The sequence below is a fragment of the Strongylocentrotus purpuratus genome, unplaced genomic scaffold, assembly GCF_000002235.5.
Source record: "Strongylocentrotus purpuratus isolate Spur 01 unplaced genomic scaffold, Spur_5.0 spur5_scaffold_18, whole genome shotgun sequence".
Taxonomy (NCBI): Eukaryota; Metazoa; Echinodermata; class Echinoidea; order Camarodonta; family Strongylocentrotidae; genus Strongylocentrotus; species Strongylocentrotus purpuratus.
In genome coordinates this window covers 33,910,411-33,931,479 of record NW_022145603.1, presented here as the reverse complement: position 1 = coordinate 33,931,479, position 21,069 = coordinate 33,910,411, and the positions used below count along the sequence as shown (strand labels likewise).

At 38.3% G+C, this 21,069-nt stretch overlaps 1 protein-coding gene across 1 annotated transcript; it reads left to right on the top strand.

The window, feature by feature from the left end:
• The first annotated feature begins 5,922 nt into the window (after positions 1-5,922).
• LOC115925289 (UDP-glucuronosyltransferase 2B1-like) lies at positions 5,923-19,282 on the top strand. Its single transcript, XM_030988963.1, has 4 exons — positions 5,923-6,866; positions 9,938-10,166; positions 12,331-12,550; positions 18,991-19,282. Exons 1-4 carry the CDS (start codon positions 5,982-5,984, stop codon positions 19,280-19,282), a joined length of 1,626 nt encoding a protein of 541 aa, XP_030844823.1. The 5' UTR covers positions 5,923-5,981.
• Positions 19,283-21,069: the final 1,787 nt, after the last annotated feature.

The window sequence follows — 21,069 nt, the reverse complement described above, 5'->3', positions numbered from 1 at the left end:
TGTTAGGCAATAGATTACGGTCAGATGAGCATCTAGGGGCCCGACTTAGGGCAATGGTTGTGTTTAGGGGGCAGAGCCCGGGAAGCTCAAGGCTTTACGCATTTAATAAGCGAGTTCATAAATAGCTCTGGAACGCATGACCCAAAAATATCCACAGATCTTAGACACGATGGATACTTCCCATAATGTGCATTTTACAATAATCACTGCCGAAGTGATTGAGGTGCTTCATGAATACCTTTTGTTTGCCGCTTGAGAAGAATGCTTCCACCTGTGTATCAGATAAATGTACTGTTGGTCAGGGGCGTCTTCAAAGGGGGGGGGGTGCGACACCCCCCCCCCCCCACCTGTCAGGATATTGTCGGTAAAATTGCGATGCCGTCGGGAAAAGAAAAAAGGGGGAGGGAACCAAGAGTGGGAAAGGGAAAGAAAAGAAAAAAAGAAAAGGAAAAGAAAAGAAAGAAAGGAAAAGAAAGGAAAGAAAGGAGAGAAAAGAGAAGAAAGAAAGGGAAAAAAAAGAAAAAGAGGGAGGAGAGGAAAGAAAGGAAAAGAAAGAAAAGAAAAAAACAGAAAAGGGAAACAAAAGAAACGGGGGATGAAAGAGAGGAGAGAGAGGGAAGGTAAGGGCCTGAGAGAGGAGGAGTGGGTGTAAAAGAGAGAGGGGGTTGTTGGGTGGAGTCGTCTCGTCGAGGGAGCAAGAAAGACACGGGTAAATATGTTGCTGTGTCGGATCAGATGTGTCGGTATTCAGGGGCGGATCTAGCTTTTTGCTAAGGGGGGGGTTGACCAATAATGACGATGCAGAGCATCGTCCACGAGCCGCGAAGCGGCGAGCCGATTTTTTTTGGGGTGTTTATTTGAACCCCGTAAGTGATGTTTTCCTGGCATCTATTAACACAATGGAGACCATAAAAAGCAGTGCATGAACACGTCCGTATTACACCCCCATGTATGGTAATTTACCCTGTATGCCAACTTTTTTGCATGATTCAAACATACCTTCCAGTAAAAAAAGATGCGAGACTGGATTGCCGCAACTTCTTTGCCCTGTTTGCTTCCATATTGCTTGTCACTACACTCAGACCAGACTGATAAAAAAGTGAGCAACTTGAACAAGTAATCCAGGAAATGAGCAGCCCAGCTCAGCGTGCGTTGCCAGGTTAAATCTTCACAAAATCCCCACCCAAACGACACTTAAAATATCCCCAAAGTTGCCAAATTTTGACAGAAAATCCCCAAATTCGTTTTTCATAAAACTCAATATTATTTTCATTCCCAAATATTTATTTTTCATCCCCAAAGACTTCAACTATCCCCCAATTTTTTTTTTTTTTTTAATGTGGGGATTTTGGGGATGAGAATCGGCAACGCTGGCCTAGCTTGTCACTTCGGCGGTGGCCCGTGTCCTCAAAAAAGCTGATGGGGGGGGGGGGGGGGGGGCAAGGGACTCTGTGACATTTGTTCGCCCAACCCCCCCCCCCCCCCCTCCCCCAAAAAAGAAATAATAATAATAATAATAATAATAAATGAAATAAATACATAGAAATAGAATAAAATAAAATTACAAGTTTAAAAAAAAAGATAAGATTTAAAAAAAGTGGTCCCCGGATTTTTTTTTTGGGGGGGGGGGTTGCAACCCCCCCAACACCCCATCTAGATCCGCTTCTGGTATTCTTGCTCGATCCTCGTGTACCATATCATTGCAGAAGTTTAAAGTCGGTGAAATGTATATTGTCGGTCGGCCGACAAGTTTTTTTCCCTACGAAGTGTGACTTTTTATCCGCTGTGACGACTTAGAGAGTAATATATATCTACAATACTTGTATTTTCTCGAAGTTTCACTTTCCTATAATATCAGCTAAAGAAATCAGAGATTTAACATTTTCGTGGAAACTAAATTCAAAAGGATTAAGAGTCAACAACGGTACGACGAATCGTCTTCCTTTCTCTGTATTTGAACGAAACGCCCAAAATTCCGCGCTTCGTTCGGGAGGGGAAACTACATTTAGACGAATCGAGAACGAAACAACGAATTGTCTCCTTTCTCTAATAATTTAAGGAAAAGTAAAAGCTTCGCGTGAGAGGGGGAAACTGAATTCAGATAAATAGGGCTTAATAAGAGTCGAAAACGGTGCAACGAATCGTCTTCCTTTCTATAATAACTAAATGAAATGTCAAAACTTCAGCGCATCGCGCGGGAGGGGGAAACTTCATCCAGACAAGGATTACGAGTCGAGCATGGTTCAACGAATCGTCTACTTTCTCTAATAATTAATGAAACTTCAAAGCTTCCGCGCTTTGCGCGGGAGCGGAAGAAACCGAATTAAGACAAGGATTAACAGTCGAGAAGGGTACAGCAAATCGTCTTTTTATAATAATTTTTAATGCAACGTCAAAGCTTCCGCGCTTTGCGCGGGAGGAGGGAAACTGAATTCAGATAAATAGGGCTTAATAAATGTCGAAAACGGTGCAACGAATCGTCTCATTTCTATAATAATTAAACAAATGTCTAAGCTTTTCGCGCTTCGCGCGGGAAGAGGGAAACTGAATTTAGACAAATTAGGGTTAAGAGTCGCGAACGGTACAACGAATCGTCTGCTTTCTCTAACAATTTAAGGAAAAGTCAAAGCTTCCGCGCTTCGTGTGAGAGGGGGAAACTGAATTCAGATAAATAGGGCTTAATAAGAGTCGAAAACGGTGCAGCGAATCGTCTTCTTTCTATAATAATTAAATGAAACGTCAAAATTTCATCCAGACAAGGATTAAGAGTCGAGCACGGTTCAACGAATCGTCTATTTTCTCTAATAATTTAATGAAACGTTAAATATTCCGCGCTTCGCGCTTAAGGGGGAACCTTCATTCAGACAAGTATTAAGAGTCGAGAACAGTTCACCGAGTCGTCTGCTTTTTCTCATAATTTAATGAAACGTCAAAGCTTCCGCGCTTCGCGAGGAAAGAAGGAAACTGAATTCAGACAAATTAGGGTTAAGAGTCGAAAACGGTGCAACGAATCGTCTGCTTTCTCTAATAATTTAAGGAAACGTCAAAGCTTCGGCGCTTCGCGCTTAAGAAGGAAACTTCATTCAGACTAGGATTAAGAGTCGAGAACAGTACACCAAATCGTCTGCTTTTTATAATAATTTAATGAAACGTCAAAGCTTTCGCGCTTCGCGTGGGAGGGGAAAAACTTCATTCAGACAAGGATAAACAGTCGAGAACGGTATAATAAGTCGTCTTCTTTTCCTAATAATTTAAGGAAACGCCTAAGCTTCCGCGCTTTATCCCCTTCCTAATGAGCGCGCTTTTTAAGTGATTCGCTTGCTCACTACCGCCCCTCCCTAAAATAAGATCCTAGCTCCACGCCTGCATTAAAATATATAGCTATGATGCTGACTAAGTTGACTAAAATAATTCGTATATTTATATCGTAGAGGAAAAAGACCATTAGTGCATACGCAAGAACAATATATAGTCTATAGGAAAAATATAGCCTTCGGCCCCGGGTTTATAGGGTTGAATTTGTAGATATTGGGACATTTAATTTTGTCGGTAATTGGTGGCTAGTTTTGTCGGTAATCGTTGGCCTCCTCACCCCCCCCCCCCCCCCCCCCCACTGAAAAAAGTCTAACGACGCCCCTGCTGTTGGTACATAAATGAATACTGATTACATAACTTTCATGAGCACGATCCGAGTATTCGTCTCAATGGTTTTACAATAATTTTTGGGTACGAATAACCTTCACCTGCCCTAGTCCAGAATCTGCACGGTCCTTTATAATTTCCCTACACACTTGATTCAAGCCGTCGAAGATGGCGTTATCAACAAACTCAACAATCAGCAAATTATGCTCACCAGCCCAGTCTGAGGACCGGGCGTTCTAATTTAATGATCACGCCATCATCGGCTGGTAGCAAGTAAGTAGGGAGAGGTAGCGTTGGTGTGGTGAGATCAAAATTAAATAGGCCAGAATCTGGACTAGACCTGCCCATGCGCAAATCCTAATTACGTACTCGCTTATTACATCAGATGAGCATAATCATACCTTATTTGTGACACTGGCAGGTCACTAATTGGCGTAACAGGGGTTTTAGGCATTTTAAAAAGGTCAGACAAGCATGCAGGGGCTCGTCTTAAGCCCTTAGGTGGGGTCGAAGGGGCGGAGCCCCGGAAATTAAGGGGTTTTAGGCATATAATTACGGTCAGATGATTATTTTGACCTTATTTGTGACACTGGCAGGACACTAATTGACCTGAGGTCCAGTGGGCCGAGACCCCAGAAGCTCAGGGGCTTGAAGCATTAAATTACCGTCAGATTAGCATCCAGCCGTCCGCCTTAGCTAGGCCCTAGGTGGGGGACCAGGGGGCAGAGCCACCGGAAGTCAAGGGGTTCTAGGCATTTAATTACGGTCAGATGAGCATATTTTGATACCTTATTTTTGGCACTGGTAGGTGGAGCATAAGATCTGGCTATTTGTGTCAGTCGATATCAGTAGACTTCAACAATGATCACGGTCTGTAAACAAATAAGATAAAAGAAGATACCCTTAATTATAAGATCAAACTAGAACATAATCCTCTATATCCCCCCCCCAAGTCTTTGGTGCAAAAAGAAACGAAAGGCTAACGGTGCGACAAAGACTTAAACTACGACCCAATGATCAACGACAAGTAAAAATAATGTAAGAGCAAGAAACGTGAACGCGGACCAGGCTAAAACGAAACCTAACGCATAACAGAATGTCATCAAAATCTAGCAAAACAAGAAATGCAATAACCAAATATCAGTTAAAGAAATAAAAACATAAGGCAAACTGTTCGAGTGTCAATGTCACATTGTCATAGTCTGAGTGCCAAACAGGTTTGGCTGGGCGACGGGTAGATCGCCTAGGATCGAGTACTGGCCCGTCCGACGGGTGTGAGCGACGGCAACTGCGTGTCGATAGAAGGGACAGGAAAAACCACAGATGGGCGAAGAGGACGACGGGGCGGGTCATGGGACGTCCCAGAAGAAGCGGCAGGGGTCGTCGCAGCTGCCTGGGCAGGGGGCATGACAGGTCCATTTAAGGGGGTGTGGTCCCATCTGGTTCTGTACGCGAACATGGTCACCAACTGTAAGGGGCGGAAGCCGCTTGGTGTGCTCTGACCAGCGTTCAGCACTTCTCATGTGGCGATTGCGCAGTGCATCTTCCTGAGCCCCAAAGGTCTCACGCCAAGTGCCGGGTGAGGCTCGTATCTACCGGCAGCCACCGGAATGAAGTCCCGAATAGGATGGCCGAATACGCACATGGCGGACGAGAGCTTGGTGTCCATGTCAGGCGTGTTCCTGTACTAAAGCATCGCACGTTGGAATGCGTCAATGTCAAGGACACCGCGGTAGGGCTGGTGTACGTTGCCCAGGAGAAGGCGCTTGGTGGTCTTAACACCCACTTCAGCACGACAGTTGCTATGGGGGTATGCCACGGAGGAAAGGCGATGATGGATACCCCAGTCCTGGGGAACCGACGTGTGGCTGCTGCTGTAAATTCGGGGCCACCATCTGAGGCCAGCTCGTCAGGGATGCCACATGTGACAAATCTTTGCGCAACATAAAACGTATACCATTCGGTTCAATGGTCTGAAAATCAGACTATTACTTACTGGCTCTATAGCTCTTAAGACGATTCGACAACTAATAGTCGTTATACCCACTTATATAAAGACATTTTCAAGCCCCCCCCCCCCCCCCTTTGGGGTGAAGTTCTAATATTGTATTATCTTTCAAATGCCGTTGGAATTTGACCTTTTCATTTTTTGGCCTATATAGTAGCTTTAAAGAATATCTCCGACGTGTGAATGCGGGGTACAAGTCTTAAGATACGGAACAGAAGAGTTTTATACTTATTCACTCTACCGTGATCCACGTATACCAGACGGGGGTTTTGTACAACACCCAGGATGCAGACGTTGGCAAATCCACACTGCATGCGTAATATAAAGCACTATGGCTTCCACACGATGTGTTGCACTTACTTCATTTATTTTCATACTTCTTGGATGTTGCTCTTGTACATTTGGGTTCAATATCCTTATGTCATCTTACTATGGAATGGGAAGCCATTTCTTTGCCGGATCTAAGGTGGCAGAGAGCCTTTTGAAGAAAGGTCACAATGTTACATTTCTCATCAGTGAGGCTTTCTCACATCGAGCGGAAGACCCAGCATATTCCAATTTTTCATTCCAGATCTTCAAGCACTCGGTGCCCAAAGAAGAAATCGTTGACGTATTCAGCAATCTCATTGGCCAACATGCATTCGAAAGCTCACAGGTGCAGCTTAAGACTGGGCTTAAAATAGTGGAGCATAATATAAACGACTGTTTATCTATACTCAGAGACAAGGCCTTTATGGGAAACATAGAGGGGATCGATGGGATAGTTGTGGATACAGCGTGGAATTGTGGATATTTCATCAGAGATTTCTTGGAAATGAAGACAAACAAAAGTAGGAAAGTTCCACTTGTAGCTATGACCCCGGCAGCCAATCTGATTGGTTCGATATTAGAGGATATATCATCGACATTGAACCGCGCCTACCAGCCCGAGTTCGGTACTGGATATACCAATAGAATGACATTTCTTCAGAGAACAATGAATGTGCTAGAGCATTGGAAGTGGCGATTCGTGTCTAAAACCGTAAGCAGCTGGTTCTGCGAGATACAGAAAGAAACGGGTCAAAACTGCCACGATTTCGATGTGCTAGAAATGTACGCAAAGGCCGATATCTTTTTGTTTAATACCCACTTTGCTGTAGACTTCCCCCGCGCTCTCACACCAAACGTTGTACTAGTAGGTGGATTAACCTGCCGACCAGCTTCCCCTCTCACCCAGGTACGTGGGGAATGATCACAATGATGACGATGATGATGATGAATTAATAGGGACTTTTAGATTTGCACGTTGACAGCTTTGACTGCAACGTATGACGTCATTTTAAGGCACTGCGCATGCGTCTCGTCGTCTCAGTCGGCGATCGAGAATGCATCAACCTTGATTTTCCTAAATCTAGTACGGTACTAGTATATGCCGCGTGCGCATAAAATATACAGTTCCTCAGGTAGACAAAGGAACATCCCTTCCCTGCTATTATGTCAAAATGTGTAGAACAGGTGTCACATGCATATTCACCTGTTCTACACATTTTTACACAATAGCAGTGAAGGGATGTTCTACCACAGCAATAGGCCATTTTCGTAATGAAACCAAATTGAATGCATAGGTCTTTGTGAAGTGCCTCAATACAAACTATTTCATTCACCTGATAAGAATAATAGTATTTCAATAGACAGAATGCAACTGCATACATTAGTTGTTGCCAGGTTGGACAAACATTATGGCTTGACCTATACCTAGCAACACTTAACATAATTATGCAGTCGCATTCTGACTATTGAAATACTATTATTTCTATCAGGTGAATGAAATCAAGTGCATTACATTTGGTTACATTACGAAAATGGCCTATTGTTGAGGGTAGAATGAGGAACTGTATATTTTGTCCGTGATGTTCATAGTGTTACTTCCTTCATGCATGTATATCGTTGAGTGCAATCTAAAAGATTTCTAATTGTAGTCAACATGGGAAGTTTAGCACTTTGACACGCATGATCAGTCGGCGTTCGTCGTGTTCTCGTCCACTCAATCTAAAAGTCCCTATTGTATAATGGTGGTGGACTGGTGGTGATGAAGATGATGGTAGTTATGAGCATGGTGATGATAGTGAGATACTTAACCATGATTTTAATTTAAGAGCAAAAGAACACATATTTCTTACGTGATTTTCGACTCCAAATCAATGGTATGCATCAAAAAAGCAATAAGGATTGAAATAGAAGACTAAATACTTAAGAATATAAAAGCTTGTATAAAGAGGAACGTAAGTGATATTAATTGTACATCTTATTTAAAGGTACTATGTCCCCTTTGCAGGCCAAAAAAATAAAAAAGTTAAATTCCAATTGCATTTGAAAGATAATACTAATTTAGAACTTCCCTAAAACAGGTGGGGCTTGAATATGTCTTCAAGTGGGAAAATAACGACTGTTAGTTGTCAAATCGACTTTAGGGCTATAGAGCCCAAAAGTAATAGTCTTGATTTTCAGACAATGGTACCGAATGGTCATACGTTTTATGCTGCGCAAAGATTCAATCAGTTTAATCTTGGCCATCACAAGAAGTGGGTTATTGATGTAGACAAATGCTCATGTACCCTTTACAACTCTTTTCATGTATCTTATTACCAAAGAAGAAAAAAGCCAGTCACTCACTCAATAGTGTCTGACAGTGAAGTCTAGCAAGTAAACGGGTTTCCTTGCATAATTTGAATATGAGGACACTGCTAACGTTTAAATTTCACAGATAGGACATACATGACATATTCATAATTCCTGCAAAGTTCTACAGAATTTGAGGTTGGCTGCAAAAGGGAAATAGTACCTTTAAATAGCAATTTTCCTCATACTGCATATTTCTTACCCCTCACTGAAAAAGAAATAATTAATAATGCTCTGTCTTTCAAGAATAGTAAAGCTCCTGGTTTTGAATCCATTGATTGTTCTGTAGTGACAAAGGTTATTCATGTCATGATATCTAAACGGTTGTGCAATATTTTCAACTCATGTATTGAGCAAGGTGTTGTACCTGTTGACCTGAAAATTGCCAAAATTATTCCCATACATAAAAAGGGACCAAAAGATATATTCTCAAATTACAGACCCATTTCATTACTTCCACTCTTCTCTAAAGTCTCTGAAAAAATGCATCTATACCAGACTACACGGTTTTCTCGATAAACATAGTATACTTTATAAAAAGCAGTTTGGATTTAGGGCCACTCAGGTATTCAACTGAGCATACTCTTTTAGTTTTGTCAATACAAGTATCAAAGGCAATTGAAAACAGAGAAATCATTGTTGGTATATTTTTAGACTTTAAGAAAACTTTTGATTCAATTAACCATGATATTCTCCTTCCATAACTTTATTATTATGGAATTCGTGGTGTTACTCTTAAATTATTTCGCAGTTATCTAAATGATCGCAAACAATTCACTGTTTTCAATTCTAAAAATTCAAGTTTACAATCAGTTTCCTGTGGTATTCCGCAGTGGTCAATTATAGACCCCTACTCTTTGTAATTTATATAAATGATTTACATTCAGTCTCTCCCATTTTGAATTTTATACTTTTCGCGGACGATACAAATATATTTTATAAGCACAAAGATGTTGAATGCCTGATCAAAAATCTAAAAATGAGCTTCTAAAAGTTAGTGAGTGGATTAAAGCAAATAAACTGCAACTTAACTATGAAAAAACCAATCTTCCCAAAGACGTGTGCTAGTGAAGTAAAAAATATAATATATGAATGGAAATCTGATTGAACATACGAATTCAACCAAGTTCTTAGGCTTTAATATTGATAAAGATCTAAAGTGGAAAACACACGTCTATTGAAGTTCTACGTAAATATTGTTTGCCTTTGCATGTTTTTATGAAAGTGGTGAATAAATTCAATTCAATTCAATTCAATTCAAATCGGTTATAATTTCGGGGCTAATATCAGTGGAGGCAAAAATCAGAGGGTAAATCGGTTTTCTACAGATACAACAAAATAATGTTTATATATATATATATATATATATATAATTATATAGATAGGCCTTTATGCCAGATTTGGGTTTTACCGGAGGCGCTTCCCCATGCCCCTTGGACCAACCACTGAGTGCATGTGTTGAAAGTGCCAAATATTTTTCATACCTAGTATGTGCAGCTCAAAACTAAAAACGGAATCAGAACTAAAAACGGAATCAGAACCAAGCATCCACCCCCCCCCCCCGAAAAAAAGAAAAAGAAAAAGAAAGATGTCTCAGTATTGATTAATTTCTTTTCGTTGTGTATATAGGAGTTGGAAGACTTTGTTCAGAGTTCTGGAGATCATGGCGTTATCATCTTCACCCTCGGTACCTACTCGACGTCCATTACGACGATCAGACCCGAATTAGTGACGATGTTTGCCGAAGTTTTCCGAAGATTGCCGCAGAAGGTCATCTGGCAGCTCAAAAAATTGCCTGATTGGGAGCTACCCTCTAACGTGAAGGCTATGCCCTGGCTACCTCAAAACGATCTTCTCGGTATGCAGTCTATCACAAACTTATTATTATCTTTAATAATTTCTTATAATAATAAACATAGCATCCCCTACATTAAAGGCACACTGTCCTACTTGTAGGTACTTGCTCCCTCTATATAGAAAACCTGATCGGCAACCATTGGTCCATATAAACCAAAAAGTATATTTTGAGGTGTGAAATTAAAGCAGAAAATAAGTGAAGCTAGCCACTCTCCTACATTAGCCCAAATAATTTTTACTAAAATGGCAGTTACAAAGCCCAAGAAGACGACATCCCATAAAGAATGAACATAATTGCAAAGCTATTATTTCTCCAATAGGCCATCTTCGTAATGTAACCAAAATTAATGCATAAGTCTTTGTGAAGTGCCTCAATACAAATAATTTCATTCACCTGATAAGAATAATAGTATTTCAATAGTCAGAATGCAAACTGCATATATTAAGTGTTGCTAGGTAGGTCAAGCCATAATGTTTGTCCAACCTGGCAACAACTAATGTATGCATTTCGGGTTCTGTCTATTGAAATACTATTATTCTTATCAGGTGAATGAAATAATTTGTATTGAGGCACTTCATAAAGACTTATGCATTAAATTTGGTTACATTACGAAAATGGCCTATTATAATGAGTTTAGTGTATATAAATGTGATGGCATTACAAACCATTCAAAAGGGAATATGAAACCGATTCTGATAAATAAAATCTTTTGTTTGTAAATACACAGGATAGGGGTTAATTAACAATCAAATAAGCCAGACTTTCAAATTGAAAACCCCCGGAGTGATATTAAGGACGGCATTTGTTCCCTCTTGAAACGCCGAACATACCGCGGTGTGTGCAGCTGAATATACAATGGCGTCTTATTTTGTTTACAAGCGACAGATTCTTTTATTTTTGTATCGCTGCATTTGTCATCAAAATAAAACCATGCGCGGGGTTGAGAGTGAGGCAATAGATAATACATTTAGCCTGACGGCAGTGAAGAAAGAGAAAGAACTCAAGAGAAGATGAAAAAATGCACTGAAAATGTGTGAGATGTCATGGGACATCATCTGCTTGTGCAAATCATGTCCATATTGTGATCTCACACATCCCAGTAGCGTTCGGAGAGCTCTTCAGGTGCTATGCCGGGGCTGTATTTAAGCGTTTTGTAATTTATAATAATCATTACTTCGAATGTTTCCAAACATTGAATTTTGATAACCTTGTCGAATCAAAGTTTCAACTGTCCAATAATGAAAATAAAGTTAGTTTTTAGAATCAATGAATATCTACTTTAAAATAATTCAAAGATAGCCGTTCCCTTTTGTATACAGTGCGTCCCAGAGAAAACGAAACCGAGAATTATCGATGTTTTATCATAACTTCGTCACAATGATAATTAATAAACGACACATGTTTGTTAATCTTAGATCCTCCTCTTTCATTTGATGCAACTTATTTGATACATATCTCACGCATGAGTGATCAAAATCAATTTGAAGAGAAGAAACCAAAAAATCATTTGGCGGACGGTATCTGAATTTCACAGGGAAAATCACATTTCTAGAAAGTTCAGTTTATGCCCTTTCAAATGACACCTCAATCAGGAAAATTGAGCTAGGAATTACAAAGTTCTGTTTGTTTAAAGTAGTGCTTGCATTTCTATAATTTCATTAAACGAATTCGTTTTCACTGGCTGCCTGCCGTAGCAACAAACTGAATTGACAAAAGACTTAACTCCTTTTCGTTGAAGAGCAGCCATAGACCAAATAAGTCATGCATGGCTGGGGGTTTCCTGATGTCACTGCGGGGATGGAGTTACTCGTCAAAAATCATTAAAAGTTGCAATGGGATTATGCGCATGCGTAGCCGTAGGGCTGCTCTGATTCATTATCCTACCCCCCCCCCCCCACATACACACACACACCCACACACAAACATACCCCTACACACATTGATATTAAAGAATGTTCATATTCATGAGCAGTTATTATTAGCAAATATGTAGAACTGCGTGTATTCCTTTTAATTTTCGTATCACTCTATCAGTCTAGCTATCACCATATAATTTTGATTTCATGATATACATAACGTTTGCGAAACGTCTAATTTACTGCATTTCAGGCTTGATCGGTGTTATGACTCAGTATTTATCATCTTACATAACCCTCTCCTCCAGGTCATCCCAAGACCCGAATGTTGATGTACCAAGGAGGTAATAATGGTTTCCAGGAGGCCAGCTATCACGGTGTACCCATCGTAGTCATTCCTCTTCACAGCGACCAACCCGATGTCGCAGCCAGGATCGAGGTGAGAGGTATGGGCAAGAGACTCGATAAAATGTCCCTGAGTGCTGATGTCATCTACGAAACCATTGAAGAGGTCATTGGCAATCCAAGGTATTGTTAACTTTAAAAATAGCATATAGTCTAGATGATAATATTTGTATATGAGATGAAATCTTATTTCATAGAATTAGTATTGCTATATATTTTTTAACAAAAAGGGTATGGTACAAGTTTGGAAGACATGTGTGAAATAAAAATTTGTTTAGTTAAATGAAAACAAAATAGTCTTGCGTGCATATACAAAGTAATTTATAACAAACCACTGGGCGTTCATTCAAATCGCCCCCCCCCCATCTCTGGTAACGACGCATTTGGCTACTTTTGAAAAATAGATATAGCCTACATGCATATTAAACTCACAGGAACAGAGGCACAGGAAGAGACGGACAAAGACAGACAGACAAAGAACGGGGAAGGGGAGAAAAGGGAATCTATTGCTTTCACTTTGCTCTTATTTTCTGTCAAAAATCAAAAATCCTTGACAAGAGATCCCCTCCCTCGATAATCCACTCCATAGCTTCATCTTCTTATAGCTGTTTTATAATCTGTGGCTTTCGGACAAAACGGAGTCTTCAAGGTCCTTGCACTAAACCAAAATGCTTTCGAGGCTTATTCCTCTATTCAGCCCCTGCAGTTTCATACGATACGAGGCCCACGCGGGAGGGGGGGGGGGGGGGGGGGGGGGGGGGTGTTACCTGGTTTGGAGCGGGGAATGCGTTCCCTGATGCGTTCCATGAGATGAATCATTTACCATTCAGGTACCCGTCACTTCCTGAAATGCGCTATAAAAGAACGAACTATTATTATTATTATTATCATACGGGCAAAGTCGTTAGCATCCTTAAAGAATACGCGTATGGCTCAATTTGAGTTTATTGAGATTTTGTTTCTATTTATTTTTTACTTATGTATTCATTTATTTCCTTCTGTATGTAAGCGAATCTAAAATCTCTCGCAAACAATGCTTCGTGTTCATCCAAGCGTGAACACATACCACACAAAAATGATACCAAATGATTTGGGATAACACACGTGTATAATAATTTACTGTAATTCATAGATGATTTTAAAATAATTAGCAATTTTCTAGGTGTTAATTTTTTTTTTTACTCACACGGTATTTAAATGACCTTTGTGGGGAAAATTGCTTTACACGCTTTGTATTATTTGATTCTGCCTTCGTTCCTGTTCTGATCACGTTCCTCGCATGACCTGCATAATCATAATCTGGATTTGCGAAAGCCCTACGAAAATGTATTTGTTAAAGGAGAAGTAACCCCACATAATAACTTTGGTTGTTTTGAGAGGTTTAATGCGTTCTTGCCCATCAATCAACAAGATTCCCCGCCAAAGTGTATGAGAAAGGCATAAAGCAAGAATAAAGTAAAGTTTCTCAGCAAGACATGGGCATCGTCATTTTCTTGATTGCATGACGTACTATGCTGAGTCGTTTATCAACTAAATGTATTCACATTTAGGGATACTTTCTTCCCAGGTGTTTGTGGTGTTGAAGCATTTCATTCACCTGCTATTATCCTCTGTACTCCAATCGCCAGAACGCAGATTGCATAAATAAGTTGGTGCTGTTCTGGGGTTAAAGGCCAAGTCCGCTCCAAAAATAACTTACTTTCAATAAAAGCAGAAAAATCAGACAAACCAATCAAAAAAGTTAAACTATTAAGAAAGTTATGAATTTGTAATGACATGACAAACTTTGAAAATCACAAGACAAATTAGCAAATCACTCATGAGTCTGTGACGTCTTTGCCTCAGTATCCAATTTTTTTCCTTCTTATATTATGCGTATCTTGCAAACGATGGGCCCACTTGGTATGTTCAAGGGCGACTCGTGAAACTTTTATCTCTGATACAAACTGGACATGTGTCCCTTGTCAATTCGATGAACTGCCAACAAATGCATGTATAGATATTGGTATTGATGTCGAGTGTGGTTTACCACATCAAAGTGAACCTGCTATGTATAATTATAACAGTATCGACGATATTTTCACGAAAGTTAATTCGATTTCTGGCATCATTATTGCCCATCTTAACATATGTTCATTATTGAAAAATATTGACGAAGTACGCAATATATTGTGCAAGCAAAACATCCAAATCCTGTGTTTATGTGAAACAAGGTTAGACTCTTCTGTGTATGATAGTGAGATTAATGTTGAAGGATTTAGAGCTATTAGAACAGATAGAAACCGAAACGGAGGTGGAATTTTGATATACATTAAAGAAAATATTTTGTTCAACATAAAACATGATTTGACTCTTGACGGTTTGGAATTAATGTGTGTTGAGATATGTATCCATAAACAGAAACCCTTTCTTATTGTGTATTGGTACAGACCACCAAACTCACAGAGTGCAGTGTTTGACTTGCTTGATAGCGTACTTCAGCCTTTAGAATCATTGTCTAAAGATTTCATTCTCTTGGGAGATCTAAATTGTGATATTGTTAAACAGCCTCCCTCTTACCAAACAAAGCGATTGTTGAGCTTGGTAGAAGAATACGATTTAAAACAACTGGTTGAAAAACCGACGAGAGTAACACAAACATCTGCCACCCTGATTGATGTTTTATACTCCTCAAATCATAAGAAGATCACTTTTTGTGATGTCGTTCCATTAGGCATGAGTGATCACTACATGATAATATGCTCCTTGGGAAAGCAAAAATCTCCCACTGTTTGTCATAAGTTTGTTTATTCAAGAAATCTGAAGAAAATGAATTTAAGTGATTTTTCGAATGATTTGAGCAGTGAATGTTGGCAAAACGTCCTTTTAGAAACTGATGCAAATAGTGCCTATGAAATATGGTGTAGACAATTTTGTTCCGTACTGGATAAACATGCCCCTCTTAGGAAAAAAAGAGTGCGACAAAAAGAAACGCCATGGATAAATAACGACATATTAAATAAAATAGGGGAAAGAAATAAAACGAAAACCCGTGCTAAATTTTCAAAATCAGACGAAGACTGGAAATCGTATCGAAAACTGAGAAATAGTGTGACCGATATGATAAGAAAGGCAAAAAGGTCATATATCTCTGAAAGTATTTTAAATAACAAGGGAAATTGTGCTGCAATGTGGAAATCTTTAAGATGTATGCTGCCAAATAAAAAGAATATGAAAGTAATTCAAAAGTTGTCCATAAATGGTGAAGAAATTTTTGGATTTAAGGAAATTGCTACACGCTTAAATAATAACTTTGTTGACATGGCAACAAATCGTAAACAAAAGTTTACCTTTGGTGATGATTTAGAGCAATATCGGACCAAAGTACCAACCACTTTCAGTTTTAAACCGATTTCCTGTCAAGATGTTAAGAAACATATAAATAAAATTGCAAGAAATAAGGCCACTGGCCTGGATCAAATTCCAGCCGGTGTAATTAAAGATGCTATAGACTACATTATTGTGCCATTGACGCATATTGTCAACATTTCTCTGTGTACTGGTAAAATCCCTGATGCGTGGAAAAAGGCCCGTGTAACGCCGATTTTCAAAAGTGGTGACGTAACAAATCCGTCGAACTACAGACCGATTTCGGTCCTCCCAGTATTGTCTAAAGTATTAGAAAAGATTGTGTTCGATCAAGTGTATAACTACCTGTCTAGTAATAGCTTGCTTAATCCATGTCAACACGGATTCCGCCCAGGTCATTCAACCACTACTGCCTTGTTAAATATCACCGACGATTTTGCAAACAAAATTGATCAAGGATATGTCATTGGTATGGTTACGATAGACCTGGAGAAAGCATTTGATTTGATTTCGTATAACATATTATTGAAGAAATTATCCTACTTCGGGTTTGACGTGGGTGCAATAGATTGGTTCCGTGACTATTTCTGTGGTAGGGAGCAATCAACGGTTGTCAATGGTAACATGTCAAGTTTTCGAACGGTGGAAAGCGGGGTGCCCCAGGGGAGTATTTTGGGGCCCCTTCTTTTTATCCTTACACTGAATGATTTGGTAAAATCCGTCGAAAAATGTTCTGTTTCCTTATACGCAGATGATACGTGTATTTATTTTGCATCAAAAGAGTCAGCAGAGTTAGAAACAACTATAAACAGAGATTTAAAGTTGATTTCTACATGGTTTTCAAACAATGAATTGCTGATAAATCTCGATAAATGTCAATTCATGCTACTAGGCTCTAAAGCAAAACTCCGGTTATTTGAAAATGTAAAAATCAAAATTCAAAATTCTCAATTACAGAGAGTAACATATTGTAAATATCTTGGCGTGATAATTGATAGTTGTCTAACATGGACTCCCCAAATTGATAATGTTAGGAAAAGGGTTTTAAAAACATTCTACTCTTTAAAGCGCATCAGATTTTATGTACCGAGAAGTACTGCTCTCCTTTTGTATAAATCGTTAATCCAACCAATCTTTGACTATTGTTGTACAGTCTGGAGAAATGGCAATGAAAGCCAGCTAAATCGTCTCCAAGTTTTACAGAATAGAGCGTTAAGGTCCGTTTTAGAGGTAAATAATCGTTTCAATAGAGCCACTTTGTATAACACGCTAAATGTAGATCAACTCGACGAAAGATGGAATAAGCAGTCAATTTTACTTATATTCAAATTAGTTAATAACATAGCCCCACCCTCACTATGCTCACGGATCCATCTTAAATCATACAACTACCTGTTACGTAATATCGATTGCCAAATTCAACTGCCACGACCACATACAAATTACCTCAAAAAGAGCCCTCTCTATTCAGCCTCTAAACTTTTCAATAACCTACCGGCAAACATCCGATTAGAAAAAAGCCTGGGAGCATTCGCACGTCTTATATCCCTCTCTTAAATAATACACCCCTTCCATCGTTTCTGTTTTCCAAGTAATTTTTTATTCATTTTTGTTTGTTTTCATCTTATTATGTTGTTATGATAATTTGTATGATTTATTTTGTATATAATTTTGTATTCGTTTACTTGTTGTGTTCAATTGTTGTTAACGGCCTTGCTGAAAAGCAGCTTCTAGCTGATAGCAGGCTTTTTAACCGTGATTAAATAAATAAAATACAAAAAAAAAATACAAAAAATGATATAAATCTCCCTAAGAATATTATTTCCTCACACCAGCATCCAAGTAATATTATAGTAATATGTTTTTGTGTGGATACACTAATATAGAGTAATTTTTTCAGTTAAATCATGAAAAATGTGAATTTTGATAAACTATTTATATAAGAATCAACAATTATGAATATACAATATTCAGAAAATAGTATCAATTCTTCAAAGTTCATAAAAGATTTCGTGAAATGTCATGCCTGCAAATCATATAACTTGGGCAAAGGCATGGGGAAATCAAGTTTTTGGGGATAAAAAGGGAAATTAACGGATAAAGCAACTGATAAATAGTGAGGCCATGACGTCACAAACTGAAAACTAAATTGGCAATTTGAGTAGTGATTTCCATTGTTCCATACTTTTTCATACTAAAAAAAAGAAATCATAAGTTGTCCGATTTTACTAAAACTGTTTTTGATTGGTTTCCCTTGTGTATCTGCTCCTATTGAAAGTTATATTATTTGTCTGCGGTACGTTTGTATAGCAGACAAATGTCGTTGTCAGGCTATTCCACAATAATTGAAGTGTATTATTGTGTTATTTGTTGGTATTGGAGGTCAAGAGGGATGACAGACGAAATAATATGTGAAGTTATACGACAGACGTTTTTGGGGGGAGTGGACTTGGCCTTTAGATGAAATAGATTTTTCAACTGCTATATTTTGTTAGTATTTTAAAATAAATTAGTTACAATAAATTATTACCCTAATATATATTTTTCAACAAAAATCGAGACGAATGCAAGATAGTTAGGTTCTAGTACAATTTCTATCGCAAGGAGCGAATTCAGGAGAGATGATGCAGGCATGACACAATGTATTAGTTCAGTTCGTAGTGATTTGTATTGAAATGGGCATGGCGTAGCTGGGCCTAGTCTAAACGTCGTTCGTTAAGCATAATTTGACATTTCTCTCTTTAAAAAAAATAAAAAAATATGACTAGTATTGCATGATTGTCCGTTAATAATTTGAAAAACAAGAAGCAATTCTAGTTTTAAGCATGACAAGGTTATAACAGGAGGAAGACGAAATAAATAAGGGAGTTTACAAATACAATCTGCGCATGGGCAGATAAAGATCATTTATACCAAAAAGGTAAAACCAACCAGAGATGAATACTGGATATGCCCTCATGAAAGTTATGTAACATTATTCATTTATGCACCAACGGTACATTCTAAGGTACGCAGGTGGAAGTATTCTTTTCAAGAGGGCAAACAAAAGGTTTTCATGAAGCACACCTAGGACTTTGGCAGTTATTATTCTAAGTTGCTCAAAGTAGAACGTCTCCATGTGTAAAAGATCTGTGGATATTTGGGGTCATTTGTACCATGTGCTATCTGGAAACTCCCTTATTGTGACTATTTTTTCACTTTGCTCCTTTTAACAGTTACACCAAGACAGCGAAAGAAGTGTCGGCCATTTACCGCAACGAACCAATGAGTGGACCTGATAAGGCTGCTTTCTGGATCGAACACGCTATCAAGTTTGGTGGGGCTAACATGCGACCACCTGTCAACGAACTCAATTTCGTTCAATATAACCTTCTCGATGTGTATACATTCCTCATTGGAATCGTTATAGCGTTCGTATTGGTTATATTATACGTTTTATGGTTTTGCCTTACGATATGTATTAATTTGGTAATACCTGGCAAAAGCACAAAATCCAAAGCTGACTAATAGAGTGGTGAAGTGTGACGTCATCAAAAATCTATTTTTAAAATTTCTCAATTTTTTCTTCATATTCCGAAAGAACATCAAAAATAATGTCCAAATGTCGAAAACCAATTGAATATGTTAAGTATTGGCTGCGATATGACCATCTGAATGAATATATGTCCTATGGGAACTCAGTGTTATATGCTCTGGCTCCTAACCATTAGGAGCCAGAGCATATAACACTGAGTTCCTATGGGGAGTATATTTATTCAGATGGTCATATCTTAGCCAATACTTAACATATTCAATTGGTTTTCGACATTTGGACATTATTTTTGATGTTCTTTCGGAATATGAAGAAAATATTGATAAATTCTAAAAATAGATTTTTATGACGTCACAGCTTCGGTACTCTATTGTGTATTCATTACAGTTCAGAGTGCTGATTGTGGAAAATAACTATACATATTTCAGGGGAAAAAACTGCTTCGAATTTTTTTATGAAAAAAAGATTGTCTTGCGTTTAAAAATGTCTTTGTCTTACAGGGAAATTATGTCTCACTGATTTCATGATGCTATTTGTTTTTACTGGCATTAAAGCCCCACTGTCCTACTTGTAGCTACTAATTGCTCCCTCTTGCTCCCTCTATATAGAAAACTTCCCCAATCGGTGCCTGTTGGTCCCTCATGATCCTCTTTTTCTTATGTTAGTTGAGAGCTGAGTTAATGAGATAGCCACCTGTCAGTGACCTCGCTGTGTGGTCTAATCCCTTCTGGCCCAGTAATATTGAAGGTCTTTAAGTGAAAACAAATCCTTAAAAACGGATATTATGATTATATATTTAGTAATTCGAGTGAGCATTTGAGAAATCACAAATGGTTAGACCAAATGGTAATTTATTTTAAAAGTAAAATAGAACAGGAAGAGAAAGGAAGTAGTAGTACTATTTAACCTTTTCAATTGTCTAACCAAAGAGGCAGAACGAGCACGATAAGGACATCCCATTCATATGCGAAGGGCCCTTTTCTGTAATTTAAACAATGGATCTATTTTATTACGATGACAATTGCCCCAAACAGCAATACAGTAATTTAGATGCAAGAGCATAACTAATGAATTATATAGTAATATTAATGCAGAAGATGAAAGAGAGTCTTCTAATCTATACAATATCTGTAAATTAAATGGAGACATCGTAGATGTATTAAGCGCGATATAAAAGTGAAATATTATATAAATATAATATATAGTATATATATATAATATATACTAAATTACTAATATACTTAGCTACCATTTGAGTAACTTTTTGGACATGTGTATCCCAATGCATAGTAAAATCAATATGAACCCAAAGAAAGTTAACACTTTTAACCTCATTTAATGGAACATTGTCGATTGTAAGAAGTGAATTTGCTAATTTCAATTAAACTGCCTATATGGAAGAAGGTAATATTATGATGTGTTTTTACTAGGAATTGTCAATAATTTGTCGATTTGAACAATTTTGTGAATTTAACTATTTCAGTATTGATATTATTTTGTCTATTATGAGTGTTAGATTGGGTGTAAATTATAATGGTATCATCGGCGTACATGATGTCATCACATTTGTCAAAAGAATGTGTAAGATCATTGATTTCAAGTAAAAACAGTAAAGGACCTAGGATAGAACCTTGGGGTACGCTGTGTGTAACAGAACAACAATCTGAAGAATTATGGTTATAACCTACATATAGAAATCTATTATTACAAAAATAACTTTCAAACCAACTTAATGGTGTGCCTCTAATTGGAGAGATCCAGT